The sequence below is a fragment of the Helianthus annuus genome, chromosome 5 (genome assembly GCF_002127325.2).
Source record: "Helianthus annuus cultivar XRQ/B chromosome 5, HanXRQr2.0-SUNRISE, whole genome shotgun sequence".
In the NCBI taxonomy this organism is placed as follows: domain Eukaryota; kingdom Viridiplantae; phylum Streptophyta; class Magnoliopsida; order Asterales; family Asteraceae; genus Helianthus; species Helianthus annuus.
Window position 1 is genome coordinate 21158338 of NC_035437.2, and position 15649 is coordinate 21173986.

At 39.2% G+C, this 15649-nt stretch overlaps 2 protein-coding genes across 2 annotated transcripts; both read left to right on the plus strand.

Moving 5' to 3' along the window:
• The first annotated feature begins 883 nt into the window (after positions 1–883).
• LOC110942791 lies at positions 884–2995 on the plus strand. Its single transcript, XM_022184556.1, has one exon. The coding sequence runs from the start codon at positions 884–886 to the stop codon at positions 2993–2995; it is 2112 nt and encodes a 703-aa protein (XP_022040248.1).
• Positions 2996–11772: 8777 nt separating this feature from the next.
• On the plus strand, positions 11773–15437 carry LOC110942790. Its single transcript, XM_022184555.1, has 4 exons — positions 11773–13084; positions 13133–13232; positions 13353–13911; positions 15147–15437. Exons 1-4 carry the CDS (start codon positions 11773–11775, stop codon positions 15435–15437), a joined length of 2262 nt encoding a protein of 753 aa, XP_022040247.1.
• Positions 15438–15649: the final 212 nt, after the last annotated feature.

Here is a 15649-nt window from a genome sequence, read left to right on the forward strand (position 1 = left end):
CTTTAATTTACTGACTTATAAATACTAACTTTTGACTAACTTTTCTTTTCTGTTTTATTAACCGACTAACCACTAACGACTAACCACTAACTGACTAACTTTTTATTTATTGTTCAACTAACATTTTTTTTATTTCATTTATTTTACGTCATTTATTTCATTTATTTTAAGTCAAGTCATGTGTTTGGAATCGAACCATGTAATGGCAAGTATTCAATTCAATATTTTAATTTCTGTAATTTCATTTCTGTACTTCATTTATTTATTTCAGTTCAGTATTTCTAATTCAGTATTTTATTTATTTACGTTCAGTTATTTATTTATTTATTTCTGCCCGTTTAAATTTCTATTCATTCATTTAATTATTATACACATTTGTTTATTTATTTACTTCATAAAAATAAATAAAATATAACTTTCTGATAAAATCATCAGATTTTCTGATAAATTCCAATGAATTTATCCGATTTTCTGATGGATTCTGATAAACCCCTTAGATGTTCTAAAAACAATTCAATTCTGGTGAATTTACCAGATTTTCTGGTAATTCTGATGGATTTATCAGAAATTCTGATGGAACGAAAGCTTTCATCAGATTTTTATCAGAATTTTATAAGATATATCAGAATTTCTGATATATATATATATATATATAAGTTTTTCCAAAGAATTCTGATGTTCGTCATCAGAAATTTTGGTAAAACAAATAAAAACAGCTCTCGGATGTAAATATGTAAACAAACAAGTAAATATGTGTTTAAATTTGTTTAATAATCTGTATATATTTGTATATTAGATATTAGCCTAGTTATTATTATTTATTTCATATATAAATATTATGTTCTTTTTTCTGTATAATGCGTTCCTTTTTATGTGCAGGCTAATGTCCACGCCCCCTGCACCCGCTAACGCTGAGCTAGCCGACGAACCAGAAAATAACTTAAGAAGAAGTAGGCGGCTTCGCGAAAGATCACTTGTTGTTGCACAAAGGATTGCGGCCGCAATCGACGAACCGGTGATTCTTTCTGATAGCGAGAGTTTAGAGGACGATACAGGAAGCATTATGGTGGAAGACGACCAGCCTCTGAATGAGACCGGCCGTCCAGGAGGAGAGGGCTTGCTACCGAGCATTGCCCGACCTACTATAGCAGCACCGAGTTTTGAAATTAAATCTAGTATTATTAACATGTTGCAAAATTTTGTGCAGTTTGATGGGAAGGATCATGAAGATCCAGGTCGGCACATAGCATCATTTCTCAAAGTGTGCTCGACTTTCAAAATTAGAGACGTTTCTGATGACGCAATCCGTTTGCGGCTCTTTCCATTTTCTTTGCGAGACAAAGCCCGATCTTGGCTTTTGTCACTTCCAGCAGGTTCCATCACGACTTGGAACGAGATGGCCGATCTTTTTATGCAAAAATATTTCCCGCCAGAAAAGACAGCCAAGTTAAAGAATCGTATTATGACATTCAAACAGGACGAAGGCGAATCTCTACACGCAGCTTGGGAGAGGTTCAAAGATCTTCTGATCGATGTTCCACATCATGGGTTGTCCAAAAGACAACTTGTGTTGAACTTCTACCAAGGACTCAACTACGACTCACAAGAACGTTTAGATGTATATGCAGGAGGCGATCTTGGAACAAAAACACCCAACGAAGCCTATGCAATCATAGAAAAAGCTACCTTGAAGTCAAGTTCTCGTCACGGTGGAGTAAAAAACAAAGCATCATCTATTCCTGGAGTTCATCAAGTGGATACATATACGGCTCTAGCAGCACAGATTGGAGCTTTGGCAGCAAGATTTGATCAAGCTCAGAACGTTTCGCAGGTACAATCATCATGTGAGCTGTGTGGAGTGTCACACGAGCCAGGTACATGTGAGCAGGGTGTTATGTTTACAGGCCATGAAGAGGTGGACTATATGGGTAATCAAATTAGGCCCCAAAATAACCCCTATAGCAACACGTACAATCCGGGTTGGAGGAATCATCCAAACTTTGGGTGGAAAGCTAATTCCAATAATCAAAACCCACTCGGATACGCTCAACGCGCTCCCGCACCACAACAGTCTCAGGGGCAATCCTTTCAGCCCCATGGACAATCTTTTCAGCCATCAGGGCAAACCTTTCAACCACGTTACAATAATTTAGGTTCAGGAAGCAATTCTCAGTCTCAAACCTCTCAAACCAACTCAAAACTAGAGGAAATGATGGCGCAGCTGTTAAACAACTCCAACAATGCCAATCAAATATCTGAAAAGCGATACCAGCAGCATGAGGAGCGTTTCATGGCACAAGAAGGGGAAATGCGGAGCCAAAAGGCTTCAATTCAAACCACTGAGAATCAAGTCGGCCAATTGGCCAAAATGTTGACTGAAAGACCACAAGGTAGTCTTCCAGGTAACACAGAACCAAACAAGAGAGGGCACATTAATGCAGTAATGACGAGGAGTGGTAAAGCCACGGGACCTGACAAATCGGACTCACCACCGATCACTGATACGGTCCAAACTGATGCTTCAGACGAGGTGCACGCTAGGCGAGTCCCAGCAAGTACAGCACAGTTTCAGGAGCCAGTTAAAGATTTCATTCCTCCTGTCCCATATCCAAGCAGACTAAAGAAGCAAAAGAACCATGAACAACATGGTAAGTTTTTAGAAATGTTTAAACAATTACACATAAACATACCATTTGTTGAGGCGTTGGCACAAATGCCTAAATACGCAAGGTTCTTAAAAGACATCCTCACAAACAAGCAGAAGCTCGAAAGCTTGTCTTGTGTGTTGATGAACGAAAACTGTTCAGCCCTTCTCCAAAACCGTCTACCTGAAAAAATGGAAGATCCGGGCAGTTTTACTCTTCCCTGTCTCATTGGCAGCATGTCTGTCAGTCACGCATTAGCCGATTTAGGAGCTAGCATAAACCTTATGCCATATAAGGTCTTTGCTAAATTAGATCTGGGTGAACCTTCACCCACTAGAATGAGCATTTGACTTGCAGATCGTTCGATCAAGTATCCGCGTGGATTCGTTGAAAACATGCTTGTTAAAATAGATAAATTTGTTTTTCCCGTGGATTTTGTTATTCTCGACATGGACGAAGACTCAAAGGTGCCATTAATACTTGGACGCCCGTTCCTCAATACTGCGAGGACGATCGTTGATGTGGCAGCTGGCCAAATCACGCTCCGAGTAAATGACGAGCACGTGACTTTTGAATTAAAAGATTAATGCAACATCCGCAAAGTCACGATGACATGCTTTACAATGTCGACATTGTCGATACTTGTGTAAGCTCTCATTTCGAAGGCACGATTAAAGAAATTGATATAGACACACCTCTTTTGTGTGAGAACCAAAACGACATTTCACAGGAACAGCCAGTCTGCCAAATCGGTGAAAATGGTTCCCAAAGTCCAGATCAATTTGTGGAAATTGACCGTGAAATTAAAGAAAAGTCCAAACCATCGGTTGAAGACCCACCATCGTTGGAGTTAAAAGAACTCCCACCGCATCTCGAATACACATTTCTAGACAAGGAGTGTCGCTTGCCAGTTATAATTTCAGCATCTTTAGCAGATGAAGAAAAAAGACAGCTTCTCGAAGTTCTAAAGCTCCACAAGAAAGCTATGGCGTGGAAGATTATGGATATCCAAGGCATTAATCCTTCTTTTTGTACGCATAAGATTCTCATGGAAGACGATTACAAGCCTAGTGCACAGCATCAAAGGCGTTTGAATCCTAATATGCAAGACATGGTGAAGAAAGAAGTAATTAAATTGTTAGATGCAGGGCTGATTTATCCTATATCTGATTCTGTTTGGGTAAGTCCAGTGCAAGTAGTACCCAAGAAAGGTGGTATTACTGTAGTTCCAAACGATAAGAATGAACTTATTTCTACCCGTACTATCACCGGATGGCGAGTTTGCATCGATTATCGCAAACTCAACGATGCCACCCGTAAGGACCACTTCCCGCTTCCATTCATCGACCAGATATTGGAACGTCTGTCGGGGAAGTCATTTTTCTGTTTTCTGGATGGGTTCTCTGGATACTTTCAAATTCCTATCGCTCCTGAAGACCAGGAGAAGACTACTTTTGTTGGGATTGAACCCTAACAGAGGAACAGCTAATGTAAAGCCAAAACCGGATCACATCAGTGGACTATCAATAAGCAGCAGTTTACTCTCTGCTTTCCCCTTGACAGTGATATTCTAACAGCTGATGAATCTTAAGTGCTACTCACTACAACAACTGATGAAACTAAACACTGATGATACTCTTAAAGACTGCTGAAGGCAAACACTGAGCTCTATCTACTGCTGTCTCATAAGTACTGCTGAAGATCCAAGCACTGCTCATTCAAAGACTGATCATCTTTTGAAGAAAGCACTGATGATTCAAGTAACTAGTGCTTAGGCTACAACAGTGGAACGTGAACAGTGTTAGACTTGTTTTGTATTGTATTATTAATCAGTTGTTAGACATCAGTAGTTTTGTATAGATCAGTGTTTATAATTTGTTAGGTCGTTAGATGTCACTATCATGGTGACGTCAGCTGAGGTACATCAGTAGTTTGGTTTGCCTATAAATATGACAGTACTCTATACTGTTATATTTGATCGTTTTGAGTGAGTTTCTTCTCCTTAATTCATCCCTTCATCTTGTGCAACCAACCCTGGAGTATCTGGCTGAGGGGGAGCTTAGTTTATGTAAACATGCTTTTATCATTTGCTTTGTATTTTCAATCTTTCGACTCAATGAAAAGCACTTGTTTATCAAACTAATTTCTTCCTTGATTGTGTTTATACAGTTTGTATCCTTTTCCGCTGCACTTTACATTGTTACATATTCATTGATATGTCAAGTTCATGCAAACAAACACAATCATGAGAGCCTCGGATCCTAACAATTGGTATCAGAGCTAGGACAGTCAAATTCTATCTAACAATCAATCTGACATAACAGTTCAGCTCACAATTCATTGATACTGAGGTTGGTTGTATTCAGTTGAAAAACAGAGTAACAGGTGAATCATGATCAAAATGATTATTCAGAAACTCTATAAAACAACCAAGATGTCATATGACACACAAACTTCACGCAACAAGTGATATCATGCAAAAATCACTCATAGTTTTCAGATCTGAAAAATATCTGTTAAATTATGGGATCGTTTGATATTTTCAAAATTGATTTCAACTGTTGTTACGAAATTTGTGATGTTTTTACATTTTACACTAAAGTATGCACCTCTGTTCAGCTAAACCTATGTTCATTTAAACACTAGTGTTCTGCTAACAAAGAAAGAGGGAATTAAAACTTTAGTCAAAATTCTTATGTGCTCAAAGGCAGGTTGAGAATCCTCAAAAAGACCAAAACAAATTTGTCAAAACACATTAAGAAATAAGGTGTCAAAACAGTCCTAATTATATGTAATGTGAGATCTGGTAATAAAGCATGTACAAATGTGGCTAGATCTCTCAAAACATTACTTCAAAGTAATTATGGATTAAGCGTCTTCAAAATAAAATCTCCTAGTGAGTATTTCTGAACATGTGAATAAAAAGGGTAAAAAGGGAAAAAGAAAATGAACAAATCTCAGAGTGTGATTATTTCAAAAACTTTTGAATCCAAAAGGAAAAGAGTATAAGCACAAAACACTTCTGAGGTCAAAATTGGGTAAACTGTGGTCATCATGCAACTAAGTGCTTTCATCAATCCAGGAATTGTTCAGGTATCTATGGCATCTCCAGTGATTGTCCTTAAAAGAAGAATTTACAATCAATTGCTAAGAAATTGACCCCAAACAATGGTCTAAATAACTTGAGAGTGATATGATCATGAACATATTTGAAAAAGCTGTCATATCCTTTTGTTGATTTTTAAAAAAACTTCCTTTATTTTTTTCTGAGGTGTTTTTCTTCTTAATAAAACCAGATATATATAATTTTCTTTAAAAAATATATGTTGTGCTTTTACTAATTTTTTATAGTAAAAGTTCATCTCTGGTCAGGATGCAATTTCCTTATTTTTGTGTGAATTTACTATCCTAAATCTGATCAAAAGGAAATGGCACACATATCAGGGCCATGTTAAGCTCAAGTTTGGTTATCAAAGATCATAAATTGATTGCAAATTGATTTTGAACTACTGAGATACTCTTGTTCTAGTTCAAGTAATTAGACACAAAATGAGTAGCTCTGGTAGAAATGTCTTCATCATCTGGGATGCTAAACCACTGTCTGGAATAATGGACATTTGGCAAAACATTGAACAAAATTTCTGTAGATTACTGCTGGCAATTTAGTCTTGATAATGTACATCTAAAATGTATTTTGTTAAGAATAGCATCTCTGGTGCTCAACAGATGTTAGATAAGACAAAATCACATTCTACATCTGAACAAGCAGATGCTAACATTATTTTGTCAAAGGTTAAAACATTGCTGCCCTATCAGTTGATTGCATTTTATTTTCTACCACTGTTGTACCTAAAATGCTGTTATGTCTCAACATCTGCTCTCTAGAGTCTGTCCACTGATGATAGTCAACCTCTGCCTTTCAAAAACACTGATGTTTAAAATCATTGTTTCATCCACTGATACATCCCCTGTTTCATTTCATTACCGTTGTAACTACTGTCCTCCATTAGTTACCATAACATCAGGGGTTGGCACATGGTCAGTTTTTAGCCGTCAGATCATTATAACCGCTCCCACATCAGCATTCACCTTTTTCCTAAATAAAACCCTGCCCTAACACCAAAACAGGGTTTTACTGTCGAATTGAATTCCAAAGTTCTCTTCTCATAGCAGTTTCCCTCTCATAACTCCAAAAACCTTCTTCGATCTTCTTCATCAAAAATGACGAAACCAAAATCGAAAACAAAATCAAAATCATCATCTTCCTCCACAACAGCAGATGCCACTCAAATGGCCGCTGAAACCACGGAGATTCGCTACAAAGCTCCACACAACTATGTGGGTATACTCACAAAACCTACCGATAACCGCACCTTCGACTCCATTATTGACATCCTATCTGCATCAAAGTACAAAACTTTGATAACAGCAGACGCTCCCATTTACCTTGATACCCAGAGAGAGTTCTGGAAAAATGCCACCCTTGAAAAACAAGGAGACATCATCACAGCCATCAACTCCTCGATACAGGGTAAGAAGGTACAAATCTCTCCAAAATCCATCTCTGAAATCTTTAAACTCGATGATTTGAAAGGAAAAACCTCATTTACTAAAGACGAGTTGAAAAAGGATTTCATGAACAGGGGCTATGCAGAACAACCGAATAGGGATACCCTACAAAAGGGTTATTTCCCTTCTGCACCCAGATTTTTATTTCACACACTACTAATGTGTGTTTCTAATAAAACAACGTCTTTTAATGAAATACCAACTAAAATTCAATGCCTGGGATATGCAATTTTGAACAATGAAAACTTTAATTACTCCCAGGAAATTTTTGATGATTTGGTAAAGAACGTTGATAATAAGGCATTTTTGCTCTTTCCAAGATTTCTAAGCTACTATTTTAAACAAAAATTTGTAGAGAAAGATGCAGATTTGCCCAAACAAGGTGTCTCTTTCAACATAAACTGTTTAACAATTGAAACATTTTCAAGAATGATGGCACCAATAAAGTTAAAAGCAAAGGGGCCTGAGCAGGTTTTAAAAACTGCCCCTGATCCTCAGGCAACTTCTGCTGAGCCCACTGCTCCAGGTGATCAGAGCAGCACAGCCACTGCTCTGAAACCCACACCTGACATTACCAAAAAGACCAAAAGAAAAACATCCAGAAAACCCACCAAACCCAAATCAAAGGCATCTCTGGTAGATGAGGTCCCAGACACAATGCCAGTGACAACACAAAAGTCACAAATAACCACTGCTGCTACTTCCTCACAGCAGGTGGAAGAAAGATCTCAACCCCAGCCTCAAACTCCTCCTGCATCCTCACAAAAGGATCAGGCTGTAACCACAGGGACACCAAGTTATGAAGCTCTGGATCCACTCGGATCTATCTTCCACAGTCCTGATCCCAAGGACATGTCTCTTTCAACACCCATACCCTCACCAATCATAATACCACAATCAATAATACCCCTGTTGCATGCAGTTGATATTGCACAGACACAAACCAGTTCCTCTCTATCACCCATTACTGAGAGTATACCTCCACAAGTGACTGGGTGTGATGCTTATACCTCTGCTATCCCAGCAACAGCTGAGGAGGTTACACCCCCTGAGTTACAAGTAACTCTCGGTGGTAGTTCAAGTGGAGCAGCAACTACAACTGATGGATCAACAGATCTTCAGTTGGACAGTTGTTACATAAATAAGACTCCCTTAAAGGCAATTTCTTCCATGGCAACATCGGTAACCACCAGTGAGTTGATTCTAACCAGTGGTACCATCAAAGGTTTATCGAGTGCTGAAGAAAGAAGTCCCCAGTACCAAGAACAAGGGGCATCAATGGATGATTTTTGGGACTCAGTTCCTAAGTCACACATTGGTACAACCACCATTGGTGGGGATTCAGATGATCCTACAAACGTAGGTGATGATTCAAAATATCAGGAATTGACGAAAAGAGTTGAAAAACTTGAAGATTCAGTTGCTGAGATTAAAGATATGGTGCAAGAGATTTTAAAAGCTCAGAAAGCACAGGCTACTGCTATTCCTGCTCAAGCACCTGCACAATATGCATTTGCTGCAAATGAGCTTTGGAATATTTTCCAACCAATGCTTGAAAACAGCAACACATGGCTGATCAAAAGCATGCTATTCAAGTACAAATGCTGACCAACATGGTGGAATCCAGATTTAAAGACACTCAAGCAGACATCAAGGCTATAAAGGCCAGCATCCAAAAGACTGCTCTTGGTGAAAAAGTTCCATCTACCATCTTCTTCATGGATACACCCCTTGCAGATAATGCCAAAAAGGGGGAGAAAATCAAGTTGAGAAAGAAAGAATTGAAGATGGGCTGTATATTGAACCAGAAGATACATCAGTTGCTACAAAAACAGCTGATACAAAATCTTCAAATCAAACAGCTGATACTTCAGTAGTTACAAAAACTGCTGTCAGTAGCCAAACAGCTGCCATGTCATCAACACACACACCTCCAACACACACCACATCACCACACACCACCACAACTACTGCTCCTCCACCACCTGTGTCTACAACACAAAAACCACCATTACCATCTCAAACAGCCAAACCATCATCACCTCCTGCCAAAAAGTAGAAGACAACAGATGTTACAATATCTGTTATAATGGCAACAGCGGTTGAAACACCAGTTGTTTCAACTACTGTTAGTCAACCACTGATCACCACTCAAACAACCACCACTTAAACAACAGCCACCATAACCCCTGCTCAAAAGCAGAAGACATCTGCTGACATATCAGCAGTTGTCACCTTTCCTATATCACAACCAAAGCTCCTCAGTAGAAAAAGAAAGCCAATACCTGCCAATGAGGAAATACATGATCCTAATGCTGCAAAGTATCCACTGGAAATTGAAGCTCTCAAAAATGAGATGAGGCAATTCTATACTGAAGAAGATCCTTCTAAAAGAAGATTCTCCTCACTCATAGGCTACATGCCACCAGAGGATATGGATGATTACCTCAAAATAAAGGCAAGGCAAGCTAAAGTAAAAGCTAAGGTTGACAGTGAAAAAGAAAGTCTAAGCGAAGAAGGAATTACTAAAAGACTGGAGTTCTATCTTTCAAAGGTAAAGCAGATAGAAGAATTTGCACAAGAGTTAAACAAAGAAAAGGCTGATCAAAAGAAGAAGTTAAGAGAACAACTTCTAGCCTTCATCATGAATGAGACATTCTATCATGCTGAAGAACAACAGTTTAAAGAATGGCCATTAGTAGCTTTAAAGCATGAGCCAGAAAGGATTCAAAGAATAAAGAATGATCCTTCAAAAAGGAAGAATGTTCCAAACTGGAGCAAATACAAAAAGCTCATTGCTGACCTCACTGCTGAATACAAAGGAAAGAAAAAGGAGCTGGTGGATGCTAAGATGGACACTGCTGAAGCCATATCAAAATGGTCTAGGCAACAGACTGATAAAGCCTTTGAGAGGCTAAAGAAAAGGAAGAAAACTGTCAGATGCTTCAAAGAAAAGAGAACAAATGATGAAGCTTGAACAGAAAATTGAAAACCTCAAAACAATGTTAAAATCAGCAGACAATCCTACTCTTGTGTCAAACCAAGATAAAGGTAAACAGCTGACTGAAGAAGAGGTCAAAGAAAAAGAAGCAGAGTAACTCAAAGACACCATCTTAAAAGTGGGTCTAAAAGAAGACAGCTCATCAAAGCTTCAAAACCTTCTTAAGAAGGTACTAAACAAACCTGCATCTCCAAACAATGCAGAAGACAAGACAAAAATTGAAAGACAAGAACTTATTGAACAAGAAACTGCAGAAGACATAGCTGCAGCAGACAAAGTCATTGAAGAAGCTTTCAAAAGAATGTCTGAAAGTCTGCATGTGTTTTCAAGGCCATCTTCCCTCAACTCATCAGCAAATAAGTCTCTCCCAAGAAGCCCACTTGGCTTAAAAATACTAAAGTGGATGTCTGATCAAAAGACCCACGTATTGACCCTGGTCAGAGCCAATGGCGAAGTGAAGTACATTTCAAGGAAAGAAGCACTAGGCCTTAGTGTTGAAGATTTGCAGGATCTCCTTGAACTTTCACTGTGTAGGGATGAGGATGACCAGAGTGCAAAGGAATTTGAAGCTGAATTTAAGAATCAAGCTACAGCTCTCTTGATGAGTAATAAAGGTCCTGAATAATGAAGGGTTTTGGCATTATCTGTTCCAGGGGGAGATTGTTGGGATTGAACCCTAACAGAGGAACAGATAATGTAAAGCCAAAACCAGATCACATCAGTGGACTATCAATAAGCAGCAGTTTACTCTCTGCTTTCCCCTTGACAGTGATATTCTAACAGCTGATGAATCTTAAGTGCTGCTCACTACAACAACTGATGAAACTAAACACTGATGATACTCTTAAAGAATGCTGAAGGCAAACACTGAGCTCTATCTACTGCTGTCTCATAAGTACTGCTGAAGATCCAAGCACTGCTCATTCAAAGACTGATCATCTTTTGAAGAAAGCACTGATGATTCAAGTAACTAGTGCTTAGGCTACAACAGTGGAACGTGAACAGTGTTAGACTTGTTTTGTATTGTATTATTAATCAGTTGTTAGACATCAGTAGTTTTGTATAGATCAGTGTTTATAGTTTGTTAGGTCGTTAGATGTCACTATCATGGTGACGTCAGCTGAGGTACATCAGTAGTTTGGTTTGCCTATAAATATGACAGTACTCTGTACTGTTATATTTTATCGTTTTGAGTGAGTTTCTTCTCCTCAATTCATCCCTTCATCTTGTGCAACCAACCCTGGAGTATCTGGCTGAGGGGGAGCTTAGTTTATGTAAACATGCTGTAATCATTTGCTTTGTATTTTCAATCTTTCGACTCAATGAAAAGCACTTGTTTATCAAACTATTTTCTTCCTTGATTGTGTTTATACAGTTTGTATCCATTTCCGCTGCACTTTACATTGTTACATATTCATTGATATGTCAAGTTCATACAAACAAACACAATCATGAGATCCTCGGATCCTAACAACTTTCACCTGTCCTTTCGGCACATTCGCCTACCGGCGTATGCCTTTTGGGCTGCGTAATGCACCAGCCACATTTCAGCGCTGCATGGTAGCTATTTTTCATGACATGATCGAAGACTCCATGGAGGTATTCATGGATGATTTCTCTGTTTTCGGGAGTTCTTTCGATCAATGTCTTGGAAATCTGAAAAGAATGTTAATGAGATGTGAGGAAACTAATCTTGTGCTTAACTGGGAGAAGTGCCACTTCATGGTGAAAGAAGGGGTAGTTCTCGGACACAAAATCTCTGAAGCCGGATTGGAAGTAGATCCAGCGAAAGTGGATATCATTTCTAAACTTCCTCCCCCAACCTTGGTCAGAGCGATTAGAAGTTTCCCGGGTCATGCAGGGTTCTATAGGCGATTCATAAAAGACTTTTCAAAAATCGCAAGACCTATGACCCGTTTGTTAGAAAAAGATGTTCCATTTGTGTTTTCAGACGAGTGCATGAAAGCGTTCAAGCAGCTTAAGCAAAGGTTTATCGAAGCCCCTATTTTAGTTGCACCTGACTGGGCATTGCCATTTGAGATAATGTGCGATGCTAGTGATTACGCAATAGGAGTAGTCTTAGGACAACGAAGGGAGAAGCATTTTCAACCTATTTACTATGCCAGCAAAACTCTACACGATGCTCAAGAAAATTACACGACTACAGAGAAAGAGCTTTTGGCAGTAGTTTATGCTTTCGACAAATTCAGGTCATACCTTGTGTTGTCCAAAACAATTGTGTATACGGATCATGCAGCAATCAAATACCTTTTTAGCAAACAAGACGCAAAACCACGTCTTATCAGATGGATCTTGTTACTACAAGAATTCGACATTGAAATCCAAGACAAAAAGGGAGCTTTGAATGTTGTAGCCGACCATGTCTCGAGACTTGAGCATGGAAGTTCTGAAAATTCGTTGGAAGAACCAATAAATGACAATTTCCCCCACGAATTCCTTTTGAGTATCGAGATGAATGACGAGTCACCATGGTTCACCGACTTTGCAAACTACTTCGCATGTGGAATCCTTATCAAAGGATTGTTATATCAGCAAAAAAGGAAGTTCTTTGCAGATTTGAAATATTATATTTGGGACGAACCATACTTGTTTAGAATCGGAGTCGATCAGGTGATCCGAAGATGTGTATTTGGAGAAGAGGCAGCTAGCATTCTGCACCATTGTCACGAAGGGCCAACCGAAGGTCATCATGGAGCAAACTACACTACAAAGAAAGTTTTAGACTCTGGGTTTTACTGGCCCACAATCTTTCGTGATGCGCATGAATGGGTTAGAGCGTGTGATGCTTGCCAGAGGGCAACAAATATATCCGCACGAAATGAAATGCCTCAACATCCAATGCAAGTCTGTGAAGTCTTTGATATATGGGGTATCGACTTCATGGGACCATTTCCAGCCTCACGAGGTAACAAATACATCCTAGTTGCTGTAGACTATGTCTCAAAATGGGCCGAAGCTCAAGCTTTGCCCACAAACGATGCTAGGGTAGTCGTGAGGTTCTTAAAAAGTTTATTCGCCTGATTTGGTGCTCCAAAAGCACTAATCAGTGACCGAGGAACACATTTTTGTAATGCGCAATTAGAACAAGCCTTGTCCCGTTATGGTGTTCATCACAGATTGGCTACGCCATATCACCCTCAAACCAGCGGGCAAGTTGAGGTCACAAATCGGGGTTTGAAAAGAATCCTTGAGCGGTCCATTAATAACAACTGCAAGGATTGGTCAGATAAGCTAGATGACGCTCTGTGGGCTTTTAGAATAGCATTCAAGACACCTATTGAGACCACACCCTTTAGGTTGGTTTATGGAAAAGCCTGTCATCTACCTGTCGAGCTAGAACATAGGGCATATTGGGCCTTGAAAACGGCAAATATGGATTTGAAGAGCGGAGGTGAAGCCCGTTTTCTGCAGATTCACGAGCTCGAGGAGCTAAGAAACCATGCCTATGAAAGTTCTAGCAGGTACAAAGAGCGAGTCAAGAGGTTTCATGACAAAAGAATAAAAGAACATAAAGATTTCCGCGTTGGAGATCTTGTTTTGTTATACTCCTCGCGACTGCGTTCATTCCCCGGGAAATTGAGATCTCGATGGACGGGCCTTATACGATCAAAGAAGTATTTTCATACGGAGCCGTTATCATCGAAAATTTATGCGGGGAAACATTTAAAGTCAACGGTCATCGATTAAAATGCTATATCAGTGGATCGGTTGACCCGGTGGAGGAAATTCTCGAACTCCACGTCCCGCACACTTAAACAAGTGTGGGGAGAATGAGTCTAGCTATCGACTCGCTGACAAATTTAGCGAGCGTGTTTTCACACGCTAAAGGTAATTTTGTATATATATTAGTTTTTAACGTTTATTAAGTAATTTGTTAATTTTTCGGTTTTTACCGTAGGTACATACGACCTTAATCCATAATTTTTAGATTTTTGAAGTTGAATAATTGTTATAATATATGAAATAGTGCAAAAATGGGAATTTTTGGTGAAAATTCGGAATTATAAGCTTAGTGTGAAAAATTATATAAAAAGGCCCAGGTGTTGCACGGTCATGCCAAATCGGCACGGTAGTGCAACCCTTAGTCAAAACTGATCAGTAACTCGGATATAAGACAGTCATCGGGTCGCACCACCGTGCGACCGTTGCACTACCTTATTACCCGATAACACAGAGCGACCCAGGCCAGCGATCCGGAATGGCACGACCGTGCCAAATTCGCACGACCGTGCGACCCGAAAACCAAACAGTAAAACCCAGGGTATTTAAACGAATCTGCAGTAAAAATACTTCATTTTTACGAAACCCTAAGCGCCGCACAGGAGTTCCTGGTCGCCCGAACCCGAAAACCACCTAATTTTTGCCTAGATTTCGCTTCAATCATCCTCCAAGGTATGTTTCCTACTTATTTTGTGGATTAAACTTAGTTTCTGATGTAGATCTGACGATTGAACCAAGAAATTTTGGGGTTTTCTTCATAAATGTCAAATAAACCCTAGTTCTTGGGTGATTAGTGTTAATTCGGTAGTTTTGATGCTTGATTCGAAGTTTATTAACTGATTACTAGTCAATTTTTGAAAAATACATGTTAAAATCAGAAAAATAAACTATTTTTGGATAAAAGTTGCTGTTGCACGGTCATGGCATGACAGTGCCGGTTAAAAATCAAGCACAAATCACCGAATCGGAGCTGCGACGCCGAGTCACACGACGGTGCCGATCTGGCACGGTGGTGCAACTACGATTACCGATAACAAGCTGTTTAGCGATCAGGAAATGAAACGGCAGTGCCAAAGTGGCATGACCGTGCGACTAAGGAAACAGTAACAGAAGCTTGAAAACAGCCTGTTCCGGTGGCAGCAATGAAATTTTTATGTTATGCTCTTATTTAATTGTATTCTTGTGTGCAGATGAATCACAGATTCCTCCAGTTCAGCGAGAACAAAGCGAGAGAACAACCATGTATTGCCAGACTAGAAACATTATGGAATAGACGGGGACAAATCGGTGCACCAAGAAGGATCAACTGGGATACTCTGACAGCCCTAAACCAAGAAGAGAGGCTATCTAATATGATGTCACATCTGATGTCAAGGTTGTTCAACATTGCACGACCCGTTTATCTTGAACTATCATTGGAATTCTTTGCTTCATACACTTATGAAAAGCCAAGAAGCGAGAATCCAGACTTCAAAAACTGAGGCGATTTGATATTGGTTGTCATGTTTCTGTACAGTTTGTGTTGTTTTTTACTTTTCAAGTGGGTTAAGAATCTAGTTATTTTCAAATTTCCTTTGAAATGTGTTTGCATTTTAGGGGGAGTAGGGAAATTTCAGAAAATCCAAAAACATTAGAAAATTTGAAAAATACAAAAACATGATAAAATGAAAAATGAGTTTCGTTGTGAAAAGAG

Excerpts from the sequence above, each read along its gene's own strand:
- LOC110942791 (XM_022184556.1), top strand. The coding sequence starts at position 884 with ATGTCCACGCCCCCTGCACCCGCTAACGCTGAGCTAGCCGACGAACCA.
- LOC110942790 (XM_022184555.1), top strand. The coding sequence starts at position 11,773 with ATGGTAGCTATTTTTCATGACATGATCGAAGACTCCATGGAGGTATTC. Across the intron at positions 13,085-13,132 it reads TCAACATCCAATGCAAGTCT|CCTCACGAGGTAACAAATAC; the intron begins GTGAAGTCTTTG and ends GACCATTTCCAG. Across the intron at positions 13,233-13,352 it reads GATGCTAGGGTAGTCGTGAG|ATTGGCTACGCCATATCACC; the intron begins GTTCTTAAAAAG and ends TGTTCATCACAG.